The following is a 21,179-nucleotide window of genomic DNA, read 5'->3' on the forward strand; positions in this document are numbered from 1 at the left end:
GATCTTTTATCCTGCTTATTTGATTCTTACTTACCATGATACTCACAAGCCCCAAGATTGAAAAAATAACAGATGAGCTATATTACTCAAATGGAGATAGGGTATCAAGTTTCACATACATTGTTCCATTATCCCATCACCCTTATTTCATATATGCTCACTTTATTCTTTACAACAGAACGGTAGAATAAGAGTTATGCTTATTAAAAGGACCCCAACATCCCATTAAGTTATACATATCCAAATAAAAAAGGCCCTTCTCAGATCATTTCTCGTCAGCAATGCAGTTTTGTCCTTTTTTGTGCAGTTATACTCACTTGCTGGCACTCATCTTCCTCTTTCATTCCAACTCTCCCATCTCCTGTTCTACCCAATAATCACACACAGAGCCTGAAAAATGCAGTGTTACAAGACTGAATCTAACACTTCAGTCTTGTCCATAAAGACAAACTTAAAGCATGGTTTTGGCATCCCAAATATTCTGTGGACAAATGAAGACACACACATTTTAATGAACTTTATTTGAGCAAGCATATTGTCAATTTAAGATAACATCACATTGCTGGTTCTGCCAGTTCTCGCCTCCCTTCTAAGAACATGACATAGCCAGGCTTTAAAAGAAATAAAACAAGGCAGGAATGCTTTACGGCTGTTTACTCCCTAAACGGTGGATTTTTTTTAAAACCCCCAACATAAGTTTTGTCTGTTTTTCCTTTTTTATTCATTTTTTTTAAATAGCTTAACTAGGCCTATAATGCTTGTCTCTAGACCTGGCTCTTTCTAGTTTCTTTTTTAAATATGGTTTTAGATGTTTTGCGATGTTTTCTGTGTTTTAGGTTCTTTTCAGATGTTTACTTTTTCCCCTCTCTGTGAAGATTCAAGGTGGCACACCCCTGTAAAACACAGACATCATGACCTCATTTCTCCAACAGACTGAACATTTGATGTGAGTGGAGAAAAACACAGACAATAACAAAAGGAATGTTACCTTGGCTTAAACGCTTGGCACGCCAGTAGAGTTGGTAACGTTTTTTTGAGCGGCTTCTTTAGCCTGGTGAGCCTGAAGTACGGCCACTGCCTCGTCAACCTGTCAGACAAAACATTTATGCTTTTAAAACACTTCATTCCATACAGTTTCCATACAAAAACGACCATTCAGAAACCCTCCAACCTTGGAGCGCAGAGACTCCGGAGACTCCAGCATGTGGAGAAGCTCAGAGTTGTCGATTTCCAGCAGCATTCCAGTGATCTTGCCAGCCAGGCTGGGATGCATATTCTGGATAAGTGGGAAGAGACGCTCACCTGCGAGAGGGAAATTAAGCATTAACCTCCTTTTATAGTGTGGTGGGAGGAACAAATTATCAGAAAACTCATTGAACATGATCTTTACCCAGCATCTGCTTCTGTTCCTGTGGAGGAGCAGCGGCGAGCATGGAGGCTGTCAGCGGTTCCTGTCCTTGCACATGCACAGCAGGCTAACCAAGAGAATCAATCAGAAGAGTAAACTCAAAAATCACATCTTTCAGATGTGAAGGGGATACATGTTGCGTCTTACCTGCTGCATAGTAACCTGAGGCTGTGAGTTCATGTGCTGAGGGTTGCGGACACTGGGTGCATATTTGTACTGAGGCACGCCGCGAACTGGTGGGGCAGAAGCTGCAGCCGCTGCAGCGGAGGGCCGCGGACCCATAGTCTGAGCAGCTGAGAGAGCAGTGAAATCAAACGGGTATAGTTCAATTCATCTCAACTTATGTCTATTTAAAACAGTGCACATTTATGAAACTTAAAAAAAAAATCTTAAATAAAATTCTTAACAAAACAGGATGCATGAATATATATACAGTATATATATATATAAAATATGGTAATACTTTACAATAAGGTTCATTATTTAAAATGAGTTAACTACATAAGTTAACATGAACTAATAATTAACTGCACGTATACAGCATTTATTAATCTTTGTTAATGTTTATTTCAACATTTACTAATATTAATTAAAATATTGTAAACATTATTTAATGCACTGTGATCTAACATGAACTAACAATGAACAGCTGTATTTTTATAACTAACGTTAACAAAGATGAACAAATACAGTAACAAACGTCTAGGTTACGACTGTAACCTCTGTTCCCTGAGAACAGGGAACGAGACACTGCGTCGATTGACGCTAAGGGGAACGCCTCAAGCGTGACAGGTGTCTGAAATCACAATCAAATCACGGCATTCCTATTGACCGACGACAGCCCATGAATCATTAACGTGCAACCTGGAAGTATATAAGGGCGCCTTGCAAATATGATAATCACCTTTTCGTCTGAAGGGACTGTTTTGGTAGGCAGGCCCCGAGGCATGGCATAAAGATGCAGTCTCGTTACCTGTTCTCAGGGAACAGAGGTTACAGTCATAACCTATAACAATATACCAACGTCACCATGCTAAGGGGAGTGCATACCCATTGGCAGTGACAACTGTCAAAACCAGCAAATTCAAATGAAATGCCAGAACCACTCACACTCAGGTCACACTGGGCTGCCAGTGACAGCATTCCCTATGGTCATAGCCCAAGGTATACGTTCTACAGGAACACGCGCGAGACCCGCGCGCTCTTCCTTCCCAGACAGAAAACACACAGTTCGTGTGTGTCACCCGGCGTCAAATATCTTGAGCACGGGTCTGCACACTTCTGAAAGCACTCAGCTTTCTCAGTGCATTTCATAATTACCTGATTTTCAAGTGCTTACAGACAGAACAGTCCCTGAAGACGAAAAGATGATTATAATGTTTGCAAGGTGCCCTTATATACTCCCAGGTTGCACGTTAATGGGCTGTCGCCGGTCAATAGGATTGCCATGATTTGATTGTGATTTCAGACACCTGTCACGCTTGAGGCGTTCCCCTTAGCGTCAATCGACGCAGTGTCTCGTTCCCTGTTCTCAGGGAACAGAGGTTACAGTCGTAACCTAGACGTTTGTTAATGTATTTGTTCATCTTTGTTAACGTCAATTGACAGTGCGAGTTCCCTTTCGAAAGGGAATGAATTGCTCATGGTTAGTTCATGTTAGTTAATATAATAACTAATGTTAACCAATGAACCTTATTGTAAAGTGTTACCAATTATATTTATATTTTACAAAAGCATTGAGACAAATCTAACTCAGATGTAGATTTTTTAACAAATTTTCAGATGATCCCGGAGTCAAAATGAATCAGAATAGTTTTTTATTTTAATGATTGTATTTCTTAAACTTTATTAAAAATAAATAAATAAATTCATACAAATATGTATTCTGCTAGTCTTGGCTGTTTTGAAAAGTTTTTTGATGTACTAAAAGCTGCATTTGATATGGGTCAAAAAAGAACCAAATGCATTATGGGGGTATTTTTAAAGAACCATCATTTAAACCAACAGTCATTGCAGCCAAGAAAGTACAAAGTTTTGTCTGTCTGATTTGAATTCAACCAAAAACCTTAGATTCAGGCATGTTTGATTAGGGTTAGTTCTAATGCAAAACTCAGTTCCTGGAGCTTAGCTTCAACCCTAATTAAATGCACCTGATCCAGCCAATCAAGTAAAACTATCAGGCAATGACTCTGCAGGCAGCGTGGCATGAAGGTACGTCATGAAGCTGATTTCGGACAGGCTTCAGAGGCAGCGTAATGGTTTAATGATCTAAAACAAAATAAAGTGAGCTTTGGTGATAACCAAGCAAATGACTACAATAGCAATTTCTCGCTAGAAATAACATCAAAAGTGGAAAAAGTTGGTAAAAAACGTACATTTACACACAAACTGACCACCAATCGCAATTTCAGATAGGGTTGGGGCCAATGACTGACAGACATCACGGTGTTGAGCCGGCATTGTGATCGTCCGCCCGCAAAAAAAGCATCTTAACCCTTATACGTGCAAGTTAAAAATATTCTAACTGACCCCTGTGATGGCTTTTAATAGATAAGATAGTAAACTCTCTTTTAAACTAACCATGATTCTAAGATCTAAACCTTACTTCCCCTTTTAGGCCTAACATTCTAACACTTTGGAACACAATGTACTAAAACATTCTGTTCTTTGAAAATTGTGTCTATGGAAAAATCTGAGGTGCTGATCATGACACAATCTATATCTGATATGAAAAAAACAGAAACACAGTTTGAATCTAGCAGTTATGTCACGCCACTGTACATTCTAGGTCTGCTCAGCATCGCTCCTTAGTGGTCAGCTGATGCAGAGAGTGCCAAAATCAAAATTGCTGATGAGATGAAGACGAAAATATCTAGTGGAAAATGAGAATGTTACGTTTAAAAAAAATGTAAGACTCACCAACACGCTGAGTGGACATCATGCGGGGCACCTGTGATGCAGGACGCATGGTGCTGAAAGTCTGAGGTCTGGGGGCAGATGGGCGCATTGTGCCTGGCATGTTTTGGAAGTCTGTAGAAAATGTTGAATGTCCATTAGTATGAATCAATATTTCAAGGATTAGTGACATTTGATTCATTTATTACTGCAGGATTCTGGGATAAAAAGTCAACTTACGCTGAGGACGGACACCCTGAGTGGCCCAGCGGGGACTAGGTCTGAGCTGCGCGAGCTGACTGGTAGGGTAATATGCAGCTCTGTTCTGGGCCTGTGATGCGAGAAAATTATTAATGGAGTAGAAATAAGCCGTAATGCTAATCTAAGCAACATGTCAACCAACCAAGTGACTGTGTTTACCTGTGGAATGGCAGCCATGAAGTATCCTGATGGAGGTGCAGGTTGGTAGGGGTTGATAACTGGGTTTGGCACTGCACGGACACTGGCCATCCTCTGCATGTACTGGTTGGTGAGATGGGCCTGCCGTTCCTCTTTGCGCTGAGCAAGAGCCACATACAATGGCTTAGTGGCCACAATACGGCCATTCATCTCAGTCACTGCTTTAGTGGCTTCCTCAGGGGAAGAGAAACAGACAAAACCAAAGCCTTTACTGCGACCACCGTCCATCATGACCTGGGACAGAAGAGAGAGAAGACTTCAATTTTTGCCCAAAAGGCAACATACAACCTAAATGTAAACATCAAATGGCATTTGCAACCCATTTTACTTAAGTAATGTAACTTTTTCAGAATGAAACACCATTTGATACATTTGTTTTTTGTTTTTGTGACACACACACACACACACACACACACACACACACACACACACATACACACACACACACACACACACACACACACACACACACACACACACACACAATCATACCTTGGCACTGGTGATTGTTCCAAAGGGAGCGAACTCTTTACGAAGACGCTCATCATCAATACCATCATCCAAGTTCTTAACATAGAGATTGACACCCTGTAAAGAGACCAAATGACGATGAAGAACTGCATCAGTGATGGCACTTACAATGCACTAGATTTAATAAACTATTACAAGGTTCATACAGATTCTTAAGAGTCAAATTCCAGCAGTTTAAGCAGTGGCAGTGGTGTTTTACAAGGGTTCAGTGAATAAATAGATGTACATCAGCCTATATGCAAACCAGGTGAAAGACAAACTAGAGTAGGATTAACTGCTATATAAATGGGAGACTTTAGCAAATATACATTTCCATTAGCTTCCAAAAGCGTTTCCAACGACTTCCCTTTCCAAAAGAAGAAAAAAACCAACAACACAGAGCAAACAAATATGAAACAAATTCTGAATCTGACCGAGTCAAGCACAAATTCAAAGCGGTACAGTAGATGGCACACCATGAATGCAACTTTCACCTGCGCTGCCAATCCGGATATCAAAACAAAAGAACGTAGGAGAAGAAAGTTAACACTAATTTCTAGAGGTGTGAATATTCACTTCCCTCACGTTTCGATTACGATTCAGACTTAAGTTTTGTTTGATGTTTGCTACATTCAGGAAGTGTACTTTCTTGGAGAAGATAAAACAAAAAGCGAGTTCATGTATCTGACTGCTTGTATTCATTGACGAAAATGTAGCCATGGACAATAATATAGAATATTAAGGATGCAACACATTGTGATATCGAATCGAAGACATGATAATTGTAATCAAATTGAATCATGAGACCAGTGAAGATTCACACCCCTAATAATAAGACTATATTTACAATAAAAAAATCTGCCTATTGTAGGAATCATTTCAAGTATTAATAAACTGTTTCAGTGTCTCCTTTTTGCCTTATGCAGACATAGACATTTCATACATCTCTTTCAGCAGCTGTCATTTATATGGTCTCGTATTATAAATAATACGATTAAGAACCAAATGCAGTTACACAGCCTAATTTAGGTCCATAAATAAGAAACTATTGTACATAGCCACTTATGTCCCCAATATCCACTATAAAAGAACATGGGGCCCATGGACTAAAAAGTCACTGTTGCAGCCATTTTGGCCAGTGCGGTCCACTGAAAAGGAAACACTGAATTTCACAAGGCTGCAGAAGTCAGTTCAACTTTACTGACCTGGTAGCGAGTCATCCGGTCTTGCTTCATCTGCTCAAATTTGCGCTTGAGCTCAGTTTGGCGCTCCACTTTTTTCTGAGCGCGACCCACATAGATGAGCTTCCCGTTCAGTTCTTTGCCATTCATCTCATCCACAGCCTGTTCCAAGAGATCAAAACAGTTTTTTTGGCAGTGGCACCTGTTCATCCTATGGTTACATTTACTCCAGGAAGTCAAGTACGTTAGTTTGACCACATTTAAAGCTGAACTGACCCTCTGCGCATCCTCGTGCCTCTCAAAACTCACAAATCCAAAGCCTCTGGACTTCCCATTTTCATCAGTCATGACACGGATGCTCATAGAATTACCTAACCAAATCAGAAAAAAATATTTTGAAATGTATAAACCAAGAGAGAAATTGTAGTTTTAGTGGTTTTATATAGTTTAAAACAAATTACCATATTTGCTGAAGACGTCCTTGAGCTTGTCATCATCCATATCTTCCCCAAAATTTTTAATGTACACATTGGTAAATTCTTTGGCTCTTGCACCGAGCTCAGCCTCCCTCTCCTTGCGAGATTTGAAGCGCCCTACAAACCTGATGGCAAAGAGGAGCAATCAATATGAGGTTAATCTCAACAGTTATTTCAAGGGGCTGAGAAATGGAACTTAAAATTCGTCTACACATTTAGCATCCTTTCCAACAATATACACCGATCAGGCATACCATTATGACTACCTTCCTAATATTGTGTTGGTCCCTCTTTTGCTGCCAAAACAGCCCTGACCCGTTGAGGCATGGACTCCACTAGACCCCTGAAGGTGTGCTGTGGTGTCTGGCACCAAGATGTTAGCAGCAGATCCTTTAAGTCCGTTAAGTTGCAAGGTGGGGCCTCCATGGATCGGACTTGGTGGTACGTGTCAAAGTAACAACCAAATGGATGGCAGGACCATCACACTGCCTCCGCCGGCTTGCCTTCTTCCAATAGTGCGTCCTGGTACCATGTGTTCCCCAGGTAAGCGACGCACACACAACTGGCCATCCACGTGATGTAAAAGAAAATGTGATTCATCAGATCAGGCCTCCTTCTTACATTGCTCCGTGGTCCAGTTCTGATGGTTGGCGGTGGACAGGGGGTCAGCATGGGCACACTGACTGGTCTGCGGCTATGCATCTGTTAGATCAGACCACACGGGCCAGCCTTTGCCCCCCACGTGCATCAATGAGCCTTGGCCGCCCATGACCCTGTCGCCGGTTCACCACTGTTCCTTCCTTGGACCACTTTTGATAGATACTGACCACTGATTTGTCTGCAGCTGCAGTTTTGGAGATGGTCTGACCCAGTCGTCTAGCCATCAGAATTTGACCCTTGTCAGACTCGCTCAAATTCTTACGCTTGCCCATTTTTCCTGCTTCTAACACATCAACATTGAGGACAAAATGTTCACTTGCTGCCTGATATAAGCCACCCACTATAGGTGTCATGATGAAAAGATAATCAGTGTTATTCACTTCACCTGTCAGTGGTCATAATGTTATGCCTGATCGGTGTATATCTTCGTAACTAGGGATGGGCACTAGTACTCAAGTCCTGAAAAGTGACAGGGACAATCAATTGTGAAAATGATCATGTGACTGGTTCTGGTATTATGGGCGGTACCTTGAGGTCTGATTAGTTAGCGTTGGGACATCATGCCATCCAAAACGAAGAACAGTTATTAGAAAATACAGTTAAATGCAGCAGCAAACTTTCATATACATGACATTATAATAAGAACACTATTATAACACTAGTGTTGTGAATTCTTTGTGCTTTAGCGCATGTTACAGAAAAAGCGCACAGTCGGGAGTTATGCATTCTGACTAGACAATAACTTGGTTCAGGTTCATGTCATTTTGTGAATAAATATAAAAGCTGTAATTTGTTATCTCATATGCATTTGTTTGAGTTTATTAACCCATTAGGAAAGTGCTTTGGTTCGGTGTTCATTCATTGTTCAGCTTCAGCTCACACAGCTCAAACCACTTGGGGATGTAGGCATATTCGGATGCAACCAGATTTTATGTCTGTGATAATGCACCAATACTCTAAAGCAATTTTTGCAATGCAAATTAATAGGCAATATAAAATATTATCTAAAATTAAAATTTTCAGAATGTTGCTTAATTTTACATCACCATAAAATAATATTTTAGGTAACACTTTTTTTTAAGGTGATGTACATGTTACTACATGTATTTACTATAGTAATAACTGTAAATTATGCATAATAACAAGTAACTAAACCAAACCCTAACCGCAACTTGATAGTAAGTACATGTAGATAATTAATATTATTAAAGATGTGGAAGTTAGTGAGGCCAGCAGGGTCTGTGTGGGACCTAATGCCCCAGTATAGTGATGGGGACACTATACTGTCAAAGAGCATCGTCCTTTGGATGAGACGTAAAACCGAGGTCCTGACTCTCTGTGGTCATTAAAAATCACATGGCATTTCTCGTAAAGAGTAGGGGTGTAACCCCGGTGTACTGGCCACATTCCACCCATTGGCCCTTACCAATCATGGCCTCTTATTCATGGCCTCCATTGAATAAGCTCTATCATTCTCTCTCCTCTCTCCACTATAGCTGGTGTGTGGTGAGTGCACTGGCACCGTTGTACTGTGGCTGCCGTCGCATCATCCAAGTGGATGCTGCACACTGGTGGTGGTTGAGGAGAGACCCCCTGATATGATTGTAAAGCACTTTGGGTGTACAGTAGTACATATGAAAGCGCTATATACGTAAATGCCTCTTTTTATTCTATTCTAATATTACTCAGTACTTATTTTAATAAGTACAATGTAACTACATCACCTTAAAAAAACTGTAACCATATTTTATATTGGCAAAAATATATTGTAAAAATGGCACTTGGTCCAATCCTTCCACACACACTTCAAATCTACAAATCAATCAAGTCACTTTCCACGTTAGTTTTCCAGGTTCCAATTTTCCTTCACCCTAATGGTTAAGTTTGGGAAAACACCAAAATCTCACTTACACTTTTCTGTCATTCAGCAACATGCCGTTCATTTTCTCAATGGCTCTTTCAGCAGCCTCCTGGGTCTCAAAGTGCACAAATCCGTAGCCCTTTGAGCCATTCTCATCACAAACCACCTTAAGAAAGGATATCAGGCATAAAATCATGCACCCACTGACCAACAGAAGCACAAGTCATGCACAAAAATTATAACTTTCACAATCAAATCACCGCAAAGCACTTTCAAGAGCATGTATGTGCCTTACCTTGCATGACAGGATGTTGCCAAACGCAGAGAAGGTGTCATAAAGGGCTTTGTTATCAATAGACTTATCCAAGTTTTTAATAAAGATGTTTCCAACGCCGCTTTTCCTCAGAGAGGGGTCACGCTGAGACCACATGATGCGGACAGGTCTACCCTTGATGACGTCAAAGTTCATTGTGTCTAAAGCCCGTTCAGCTGGAAGCAAAAACAATTATTAATCCACTAAATCAAAATTAATTTCTTCTCTTGCACTCTCCACTTCAGTAGCATTTAGTGATGGGTCCATCATGAATCTTTAATATGACTCGGGAATAATGAGTTGTTTCAGAGAGAGATTCGTTCAATTTGCGATGACCACGCATGCGCAAAATCCTATTGGCTCTGTACAGGAAACCGAAATGATTAGTTCACCTCTCGAATCTTCGGCTTCCAGTCGTTCGATCATCATGTGATAGCCCCATAGGCTAAGGCAATGCAGTCTGTACCGGAAACAGAAATGATCAGTTCACCTATTGAGTCTTTGGGTTTGAGTCGTTCGTTCATCATGTGACAGCCACAAGGCTAAGGCAGGGGGTTTCAAACCTATTGAATGTAATAATAAAAGAGTTGGTTAATGCTTTAAACTTTATCCGTATGATGGGGGAAACATGTTGTTAAAGCAAAGATACTTGTTTACAGTGGATTCGAATCTTTAGAAAATATCATAGCATATAATACAAAGAAAATCCCATATTATTGAGTTAAAAAAAAATTCTAATGATACATCCCCTTGTTATATGATTATTGTGAAATTTTGATTGCACAGGTCTTTTGATCATAATATGGCCTTGTTTTACAACTATAATACAACATACAGTCAATTATAATAATGTAGGCTAGCCTATTTATTGCAAGATACTGAGCAGGGAAGCGGTCACGTGACAAAAGAACGAATGACTCGAACCCGAAGACTCGGTAGGTGAACTAATCATTTCTGTTTCCAGGACAGACTGCAGTGCCTAAAGCAAATGTGGCCGTCACGTGATGAACGAATGACTTGAACCAGAAGACTCGAGAGGTGAATTAATAATTTCTGTTTGGGGTGCAGACTGCATAGCTTTAGCCTATCAGGATGTTACGTGACAAAAGAACGAATGACTCGACCTGAAGACTCGGGAGGTGAGGTAAACTAACTGCATAGCCTGAAGACCCAGATACGCAATGAATTAATCATTTCGGTTTCTCATAATTTGGCCTTGGCTGCGTTTTTTCTTAAAGGAACACTCCACCGTTATTTTGAAATAGGGGTTATTCACCGTCTCCCCTACATTTAGATAGGTGGGCAAACGCATTTTTGTCTCAGTGCATGCATTGTCTTAGTCTGGCAGCGCCGCCGCTAGCTTAGCTTAGCATAATGAATGGAATCCTTTGTTGCCAGATAGCATGTCGTGAGTAAAAGGGATGAAAAAAAAAGAAAAAAAAAGAAAAAAAAAAGAATTACTTCTTGTGGCCTGTGTATTCACAACGAGTACAAATAGCAATGCAGATTTAGACTAGGCGATTTCCTAAGCGGATAGCCTAGGCAGAAGCACTGCTACTTGCGCAGAGACATCACTCATTGTGATTGGTTCAGGTGTTGCGTGATATCTCTGCGCCCAAGTACCAGTGCTTCACCCCAATATAGTTCCAAGTCAATACCTAGGAAATCGCCTAGTCTTAATCTGCATTGCTATTTGTACCCGTGAATACGCAGGCCACAAGAAGTAATTCGTTTTTTTTTTTGGGATAACTTTACTCACGACATGCTATCCGGCAACAAAGGATTCCATTCATTATGCTAAGCTAAGCTAGCGGCGGCGCTGCCAGACTGAGACGATGCATGCACTGAGACAAAAATGCGTTTGCCCACCTATCTAAATGTAGAGGAGACGTTGAATAACCCGTTTCTAAAAACGGTGGCGTGTTTCTTTAATCGAAATGTGATCAAAGTTTGCTTAAAGGTGACCTATTATGCCCATTTTCACATGATGTAATAATATAAATCTCTGATGTCCTCAGAATGTGTCTGTGAGGTTTCGGCTCAAAATAAAGAAGTGTGAAGTCCGCACACTGATATTAACTGGTTCCAAAATGGATTTTATTTTTTAAAAAGGCAACGTTTAGACCCTCAGGTCTTCATCAGGCAAAATACCACCCAGATTTTTTATTATAGCTTGTCAAAGTTGTCCCTTCTTGGGGGTGAGGGTAAACGCTCTGTTTTTGTGTGTGTCCCTTTAAATGCAAATGAAGGGGACACCCCCCCCCCCCCCCCCTCTCTCAGGCAAAATGTCAATAATACCCAGTAGAGAGGGGTATAGCCTTACATGTTTGAACCGGAGGTCAGATACTGATGGAGAGACTCGGGAAGAGGCTGCAACTGTTAGACTGTACATGGACGTTTCTGAATGGTTAGTGGATACATTTATGTAACTTAGTTGTTGTGGAGTTACGTTTATTCATCTCATCGACTACCCTGTACCGTCATGTTAATCTATAAACTGCTGTATAGGTGCTCGTGTGGGAACTGTATTAGGATGCCCACAGAGACAGAAAATATTTTCTGCATGGAGATAGAGCAGGTATGGTTTAGTTAACGGTTATAATGTGGGACTGCTGTCACGATCACACACAAGACGAGAAGACAGATCCAAGTGCAGTAGTTTATTGAAGGGTAATCCGTACTCACAGTCAGTCCAGGCAAGGGTCGAAAGTCCAATAAGGCAATCCAAAACACAAGACACGAACAGTAACAGGCAGGAACAGAAACGGAAGTGTGGGGACATTAACAAGGACTCCGTGACAAACACTGAAACTGACAGGGTATATATACACAAGGGCTAATTAAGGTGACAAGAAACAGCTGAACATAATGAACACTAAGTGACAGACAGGATCATGGGAAATGTAGTGAGAATGTGGATGACACCGTGGGGAAGAGGACATCTAGTGGACACCAGGAATACACAAACCAGACACTGTGACATAATCCCCCCTCTACGGAGCGGCTACCAGACGCTCCAAGACCCACAAAAAAACAAAAACAAAACAAGAGTCCAGGCGGGAGGTAGAATGGTGGAGGATCAGGGGGAGGGATGGAGGGCCAGGACCATGAAGGGGAACAGGAACAGGGGATGACAATCTAACCGGCGGCCGTGGCGAAGCAGACAGTCCATCGGGCGGCCAGGGCGGAGACGACAGTCCATCTGGCGGCCAGGGCGGAGACGACAGTCCATCTGGCGGCCAGGGCGGAGACGACAGTCCATCTGGCGGCCAGGGCGGAGACGACAGTCCATCTGGCGGCCAGGGCGGAGACGACAGTCCATCTGGCGGCCAGGGCGGAGACGACAGTCCATCTGGCGGCCAGGGCGGAGACGACAGTCCATCTGGCGGCCAGGGCGGAGACGACAGTCCATCTGGCGGCCAGGGCGGAGACGACAGTCCATCTGGCGGCCAGGGCGGAGAAGACCCCTCGGGCGGCCACGGCGGTGAAGACCCCTCGGGCGGCCAGGGCGGTGAAGACCCCTCGGGCGGCCAGGGCGGTGAAGACCCCTCGGGCGGCCACGGCGGAGACGACCACTCGGGCGGCCATGGCGGTGAAGACCAAGGCGGAACAGAGACAGACCCTGGCTCAGGAACTGCAACAGACACCACCGGCTCAGGAACTGCAACAGACACCACCGGCTCAGGAACTGCAACAGACACCACCGGCTCAGGAACTGCAACAGACACCACCGGCTCAGGAACTGCAACAGACACCACCGGCTCAGGAACTGCAACAGACACCACCGGCTCAGGAACTGCAACAGACACCACCGGCTCAGGAACTGCAACAGACACCACCGGCTCAGGAACTGCAACAGACACCACCGGCTCAGGAACTGCAACAGACACCACCGGCTCAGGAACTGCAACAGACACCACCGGCTCAGGAACTGCAACAGACACCACCGGCTCAGGAACTGCAACAGACACCACCGGCTCAGGAACTGCAACAGACACCACCGGCTCAGGAACTGCAACAGACACCACCGGCTCAGGAACTGCAACAGACACCACCGGCTCAGGAACTGCAACAGACACCACCGGCTCAGGAACTGCAACAGACACCACCGGCTCAGGAACTGCAACAGACACCACCGACTCAGGAACTGCAACAGACACCACCGGCTCAGGAACTGCAACAGACACCACCGGCTCAGTAACAACAACAGCAACCGGCTCAGGAACAGCAAAAGACACCGGCTCCACCGGCTCAGGAACCAGGGCGAGCAGCTCGGGCGGGACCGGCAGGGCGAGCAGCTCGGGCGGGGCCGGCAGGGCGAGCAGCTCGGGCGGGGCCGGCAGGGCGAGCAGCTCGGGCGGGGCCGGCAGGGCGAGCAGCTCGGGCGGGGCCGGCAGGGCGAGCAGCTCGGGCGGGGCCGGCAGGGCGAGCAGCTCGGGCGGGGCCGGCAGGGCGAGCAGCTCGGGCGGGGCCGGCAGGGCGAGCAGCTCGGGCGGGGCCGGCAGGGCGAGCAGCTCGGGCGGGGCCGGCAGGGCGAGCAGCTCGGGCGGGGCCGGCAGGGCGAGCAGCTCGGGCGGGGCCGGCAGGGCGAGCAGCTCGGGCGGGGCGGCAGGGATGGCAGTTACCTCCGGGCTGGTCTCTGGGTTAGCACCCACCAGACGACCCGATGAAGAGGCTCCTCTCCTTCTCCTCCTCCGTCTCCGGACCACCGAAATCCGAACAGCAGACACTGGCTCCGACTCAGGAACAGCAGACACTGGCTCCGACTCAGGAACAGCAGACACTGGCTCCGACTCAGGAACAGCAGACACTGGCTCCGACTCAGGAACAGCAGACACTGGCTCCGACTCCGGAACAGCAGACACTGGCTCCGACTCCGGAACAGCAGACACTGGCTCCGACTCAGGAACAGCAGACACTGGCTCCGACTCAGGAACAGCAGACACTGGCTCCGACTCAGGAACAGCAGACACTGGCTCCGACTCAGGAACAGCAGACACTGGCTCCGACTCAGGAACAGCAGACACTGGCTCCGACTCAGGAACAGCAGACACTGGCTCCGACTCAGGAACAGCAGACACTGGCTCCGACTCAGGAACAGCAGACACTGGCTCCGACTCAGGAACAGCAGACACTGGCTCCGACTCAGGAACAGCAGACACTGGCTCCGACTCAGGAACAGCAGACACTGGCTCCGACTCAGGAACAGCAGACACTGGCTCCGACTCAGGAACAGCAGACACTGGCTCCGACTCAGGAACAGCAGACACTGGCTCCGACTCAGGAACAGCAGACACTGGCTCCGACTCAGGAACAGCAGACACTGGCTCCGACTCAGGAACAGCAGACACTGGCTCCGACTCAGGAACAGCAGACACTGGCTCCGACTCAGGAACAGCAGACACTGGCTCCGACTCAGGAACAGCAGACACTGGCTCCGACCCAGGAACAGCAGACACTGGCTCCGACCCAGGAACAGCAGACACTGGCATGTCCAGGATCCGAGCCAGACGCTCCAAATAGTCCAACATACCCTTGGCGGCCCCACAAATGGGCATCTCTAGACCAGTCTCAAACTGGGCAGACGGGACGTGAACAGTCTCCGACTGGGCAGTCGTGACGTGAACAGTCTCTGACTGGGCAGACGTGACGTGAACAAACTCTGGCTGGGCAGACGGGGCGTGAACAAACTCTGGCTGGGCAGACGGGACGTGAACAAACTCTGGCTGGGCAGACGGGACGTGAACAAACTCTGGCTGGGCAGACGGGACGTGAACAAACTCTGGCTGGGCAGACGTGCGTTTTCCCCTTCTCCGCCCGCGATGGCGAGATGGTGGCTCTAATCCGTCCCTCACCAGTCCAGGGACGAAGGGGGGCCAAGGTGGAGGGTGGTGTTGGCCTTGTTCTCGACCACCTCCTCCTCTGTGACCTCCCCGGGTCCCACGAAAAATGGCTAGGCGGGTCCCCTCAAAACAATCCCTCCTCTCCCGCTCGATGGCTGGGGAAGAGAAGTTGGAAAACATACCGCTGGATCCTTGCATTGTGACGGAGTCCTTCTGTCACGATCACACACAAGACGAGAAGACAGATCCAAGTGCAGTAGTTTATTGAAGGGTAATCCGTACTCACAGTCAGTCCAGGCAAGGGTCGAAAGTCCAATAAGGCAATCCAAAACACAAGACACGAACAGTAACAGGCAGGAACAGAAACGGAAGTGTGGGGACATTAACAAGGACTCCGTGACAAACACTGAAACTGACAGGGTATATATACACAAGGGCTAATTAAGGTGACAAGAAACAGCTGAACATAATGAACACTAAGTGACAGACAGGATCATGGGAAATGTAGTGAGAATGTGGATGACACCGTGGGGAAGAGGACATCTAGTGGACACCAGGAATACACAAACCAGACACTGTGACAACTGCTGCTTCTCACTCAGGGCGGGATCTAGTGCAGATCGTCACCAGTCGTGGGCGGGGCTTCCCTACTCTTACATAGGAGGAGTAGAAAGAAATTTGAAACGCCTTGTTCTGAGAGATTGATAATGATTTATGGGGATTATAAAAAAGTATTGGGAGGATTTTTAGCATTATAGGCTGGTTGTTTACACACACTGTGGACACATATCTGTGTTCAAACACCTGATAAAACTGAATTTTGCATAATAGGTCCCCTTTAAGTAGATGTGGTGGAATTTGGCAATTAAACATGTAACATTTTAATTATACTCCGTAACACTTTATTTGACAGTGTCCTTGTTACATATGTTACATGTACTTACCATAGTAATAACAGTAAATTATGCACAATTACATGCAACTAACCCTCAACCAAATCTTAATTCTACCCTAACCCTATAGTAACATGTTGTTAATTATTATTACTCAGTACTTAAATGTATAATTACACTGTAACAATGACACCTTAACATAAATTGTAACCTTATGAAATTAACTAAATGACTTTAAAAAAAATAATCATTTGTTCATTTTGCTGAACGAGATTCAAAGAGTCAGTAAAATGATCCGAACTTCCCATCACTAGTAGCATTTACATTCAGCAAACTTTCCAGTTATATTTCTATTTCATACAGAGGGCTGTGTTCATGTATCATTTGCCTGACTTGTATGACATTTCATTCATAAGACATGTTTTTATTATTATTTATTATTATGATTTATGGGGTGATAAAATAGATATCCAAAATCCCTTCTGTAAAAAAAAAAACCTCACACTCCAACAGGAACAAAAAAAAAAAAAAAAAAAAAAGCATTACATGGACATAGTCCCTACATTTAGAAGTTTTGACATTTTTCATAACCACATTAAATGTAGTACTTTTGAACAAACAGGCATAATCAATGTGTTCGGTACACTTTCCCGACAATCGAGACAGTTGATGGGATTTTATCTTTGCTGCACACTCTGCCCCACCCACGCCCTAAATATGACAATCATGCAAGTCACTGCTGTCAAGCAACATCACGCGGTGTATGCATGCATCCCTCATCATCTTAAACCCTTTATAATCAACCGGCAACACAGATTCATAAAATATGGTGCTGCATATGGTCACTACTAACAAGATTCTCAATGAATATGCATTATATTGCTGAAACCCTGCATTTATTTTTCAATGTGTCATTAGCGTAAAAGGCATCTTTTACACAGTTACGCCACACTCACCGTCTGCAGGCTGCTGGAAGTTGACATAGGCATAGCCGAGCGACCTGCGGGTGATCATGTCCCTGCACACGCGGATGGAGAGGATGGCACCGGCCGGGCTAAACTTCTCGTAGAGCATGGCTTCAGTCACGTCCTGGTGCAGGTCCCCAACATACAGCGAGGCCATGGGGTAACTAGGTGCGCTGGGGTTCATTTTCTCTTCGGTCGCAGCAGTGAACTTGCAGAAATTTACGTGTTTCGCGGCACCAGCGCGTGAGATCCACTACGTCAGAATACAGTTAGCTGTCAAGCTATTCTAAACACGCCGATTATTTCTGGAACGATTTAAGCGTTTGGTGCTTCGTTTAAAATGACAAATAATAAGGGCAACAAAAATGTTTAAACGCGAAAAAATCCAATGCAACAAATCAAGCAAACCGCTAGGCCGAGCTCACAGACTGTCGTTATCTTTTCAGGGTTGTTGCGATGTTTCAAGGCCTCCAGCTTCCACTTCACCAATTTTTATTTATTAAAAAAAAGAAAAGAAAAAAAGGGATTTTTTGGGTTTTTTAAAAGTTTTTAATTTTTTTTGTATTTTTTTATTTTTTATATAATGTGTGCCGAGGCAAGCTCCGGAGCACACACGCACTCACACAGCACTGACAGCTGGGGGTTTCGGGAGGAATGGGACGGACTGACTCGTCACATATATACCCGCGGGTACGTCATCCACCGTGCACGCGCATGAGAAAAACGCAACAGTCGCTCACCGGTTTGGAATGACGATTGGATGAAAAATGTCAGAGCCCGGTAGATATGACTAATAATAAGCTTTATGAACGACGAATGTGTTAAAGGAAAAAAATAAATGATTGAATTATTTTTATCACAGTTTATTAATTGAGTTAATGTATTTGAAAATGGCTCTGTTAAATATTTATAGTTTATTATTTAGATATTAAATTGTGTTAATACGGTTAATACTAAATAATAGTACTAATAATGTAAATCCATTAACGACCAAAGGAAGCATTGAGATTTTTGTAGTTTTTTTCCCCTAAATTCCTAAAAAATATTTCACCAGTGTTTCATTGTCACATTTGCCTCCGTTGTCTTGCGAAGACTAATTCCATAGCTAACATTTTATGTATCCTAAATATACACAATTAAATAACATGTCCATGCTATTTGTATCGTTTGACAAACTTATTGGTTGACCGGAAATGAAACAATTAAAATTACACTGTTTTCTTCATGATAAACAAGTAGCCTACTGTAACTTAAAAAAAGAAAGAAAAAAGATAAGGGGCACATTTGTTGTATTTGTGATTTTTAAAGAATTATACATAATAAATATTAAAATAGTTTATGTTTATTTGATTCTTTGTGATGATCATTTATTTGTATTATTTATTATTTTTTAGGTTAATATTGAAAGTCTGGGTCTCGGGCAAGGGAAATACATTTACGTTAGTCTGTTTGTTAAATTAAAATAAAAGCTGGCACATAAAATGGCCAAATCAAAGAAATGCTCACTTACCAAAAAGTAATTTACCAATAACTGACTGCACTTCAACCCCAATAATAATGATTCTTTGTATTGATAATTAACGTAATAGCTTTGATCAAATAGGACAGGATGCTGAAGGGAGAGGTGGGGGGCAATATAGTCTTTGATCAGTGATGCCTTTTATTTACTTGCACAGTCTGTTTACTTGTTTAGTTATCTGTCTTAGTTCATGAGTTAGTTCTACTTAGTAACAGGCTTGATTAACAGAGCCTGTAGATGACTGTGCTGAAGATCACCAATAGAGGGAGTAACAGACCTTGAAGAACTACTGACAGTGCAGATATCCGCAGTGCTGAGCTGCACTGCTTTGATCTGATCTGGATTTTCTACTGAGACATGCTGTGATTTAAATTATAACATCACATGGACAAATGTCTAGATGCTGAATGTTGGTAGTAAAGTTGTGTCTGTCTGTCTGTTAGTGAGTGTGTGTCCGCGTAAGCCACAAATGCAGTTATTGGTAGCATTTTCATTGTATATTTAGACTGATTGCAAATTAATTATATTTAATCATTTCATGAACAACGTTGTTGTTTATATCCTTCCATATTGCCCTAACTGAACCAGAATTGTGTTATTTGTCCTTTAAAATATCGTGAGCTTATTGTGTAAATGCTGCTAAACGACTTTCACATTACAAAGGCTCTGGTGGTGATCATATCCAAGTTTCCTTCTGAAGTGTTTACTAATCCACATGCATTGTCTCGCATGACAGTGTGCTTTGTCATTTACTCAGAGAAGTTTCTGTCTCCCATCCCTTCCTGCGGATTACTCACTCTCTTTCCATATAAGTACTGTTGTTCAGTGCAGTCTGTCCATCTCCATGGCAACACGGGCCCATCCCATATAGCCCGAGGCTCTTCACTGACACACCCAAACTGAGAGGAACAGTGCCTTTTCAAGCAGCTGTCCAGACATACAGGGACACTATAATTCATTTCATTGGATGGACAAGCAGAGATATATATGTATTTTTTTTATGTTAAAATTCCCTGATTTTCTATATTTAAATTATCCATCCATCTGTCCTCTGCAGGGTCACTGGAGCATGTCTGGCCACAGGCGGGGGGACACCCTGGGCAGATGACCAGTCCATCACAAGGCACTCTCTCTCTCACTTACACACACACACTTTGCTGCAGGTTTTTGGATTGTGGTGAAAACTGGAGCACCCAGATATTTATATTATATCATACACACCTGCAAAACCAGTGTTCCCACTCATTTTGCTCCGTAAAATATTATTTGGACCACTGGATCAGGATTTAAAAAAAACTTTCCAAGATTTTATTGAAATACACAAGTTTTCAAAATGTTGGCAAAGTGTAGAATATAACGTAATTTTTTAAATAAATAACTAATAAAACAGAAAATATGGAATTTCATAAATTGTGATTTCCATAATTAATAAACAATAATATTAATTATATTAAACGGCCTGCCAAAAACACCACACATTTTCACAACTGAATTACTTTACTTTCCAGTTTCAAAAAAGAATTTCTAGTCACCAAAACTCATTAATGTTCATGTTACACGAACAACAACTCAACATGACACTCATGACTAGGGCACACACGTGAGATCAGGTCATGTAAGTTAGTCAGCATTTACCAGTCACCTGTCCTGAAAGTCACCTCTCCGCGGGTCCACTGAATCTGGTGCAGGACTCAAAGGCCTTTACAAACTCAAATGACTGCAGCTTCCACAGAGATTATATGACCCATTTCCTGCTCTGAATGTAAATCAGGTCTTAGAAGACATTAGACAACCACTTGACCACTAACACCATTCAAAGCCAAATAATAGGTTTTCTATTAAAGCAGTCTTGGATTAAAAGTTAAAAGAAAAACTTGACTGACCGTCACGTTGTTCCAAACTTACTTTCTTCTGTGGAGTTAATCCAATTTGTGTAATCCAAGTCTTCTGTAGTCAATGTTTTTTTTATATGCTCTGCAGCAGCTTTGACACCCCCATTTCCTATTCCTTTTTGTTGAGCGAGAAAAAACAAGACAGCAGATTCTGCCTAAAATCTCCTTTCATGTTCCAGGAAAGGTGTGGAACAACATGAGGTAAAGTAAATTATGCAGATTTTAAATTTTGTGTAAGTATCCCCGCCTCTCCTCTTTTTTTGTTTTACTTGAAAATCCTTTTTAATCGTATTTGAGTCCCAGA

At 43.3% G+C, this 21,179-nt stretch overlaps 1 protein-coding gene across 1 annotated transcript; it reads right to left on the bottom strand.

Moving 5' to 3' along the window:
• Positions 1-502: 502 nt before the first annotated feature.
• Positions 503-18,144, bottom strand: pabpc1b (poly A binding protein, cytoplasmic 1 b). The gene is made up of 15 exons (XM_079591477.1): positions 17,456-18,144; positions 9,746-9,939; positions 9,501-9,616; positions 6,915-7,054; positions 6,730-6,824; positions 6,478-6,615; positions 5,255-5,350; positions 4,724-4,996; positions 4,544-4,634; positions 4,328-4,438; positions 1,556-1,701; positions 1,391-1,475; positions 1,172-1,302; positions 989-1,087; positions 503-893 (listed from the first exon to the last, which is right to left on the bottom strand). The coding sequence occupies exons 1-14, from the start codon at positions 17,646-17,648 to the stop codon at positions 995-997; spliced, it is 1,902 nt and encodes a 633-aa protein (XP_079447603.1). The 5' UTR covers positions 17,649-18,144; the 3' UTR covers positions 503-893; positions 989-994.
• Positions 18,145-21,179: the final 3,035 nt, after the last annotated feature.

The sequence above is a fragment of the Phoxinus phoxinus genome (genome assembly GCF_949152265.1).
Source record: "Phoxinus phoxinus genome assembly, chromosome: 19".
NCBI classification, from domain to species: domain Eukaryota; kingdom Metazoa; phylum Chordata; class Actinopteri; order Cypriniformes; family Leuciscidae; genus Phoxinus; species Phoxinus phoxinus.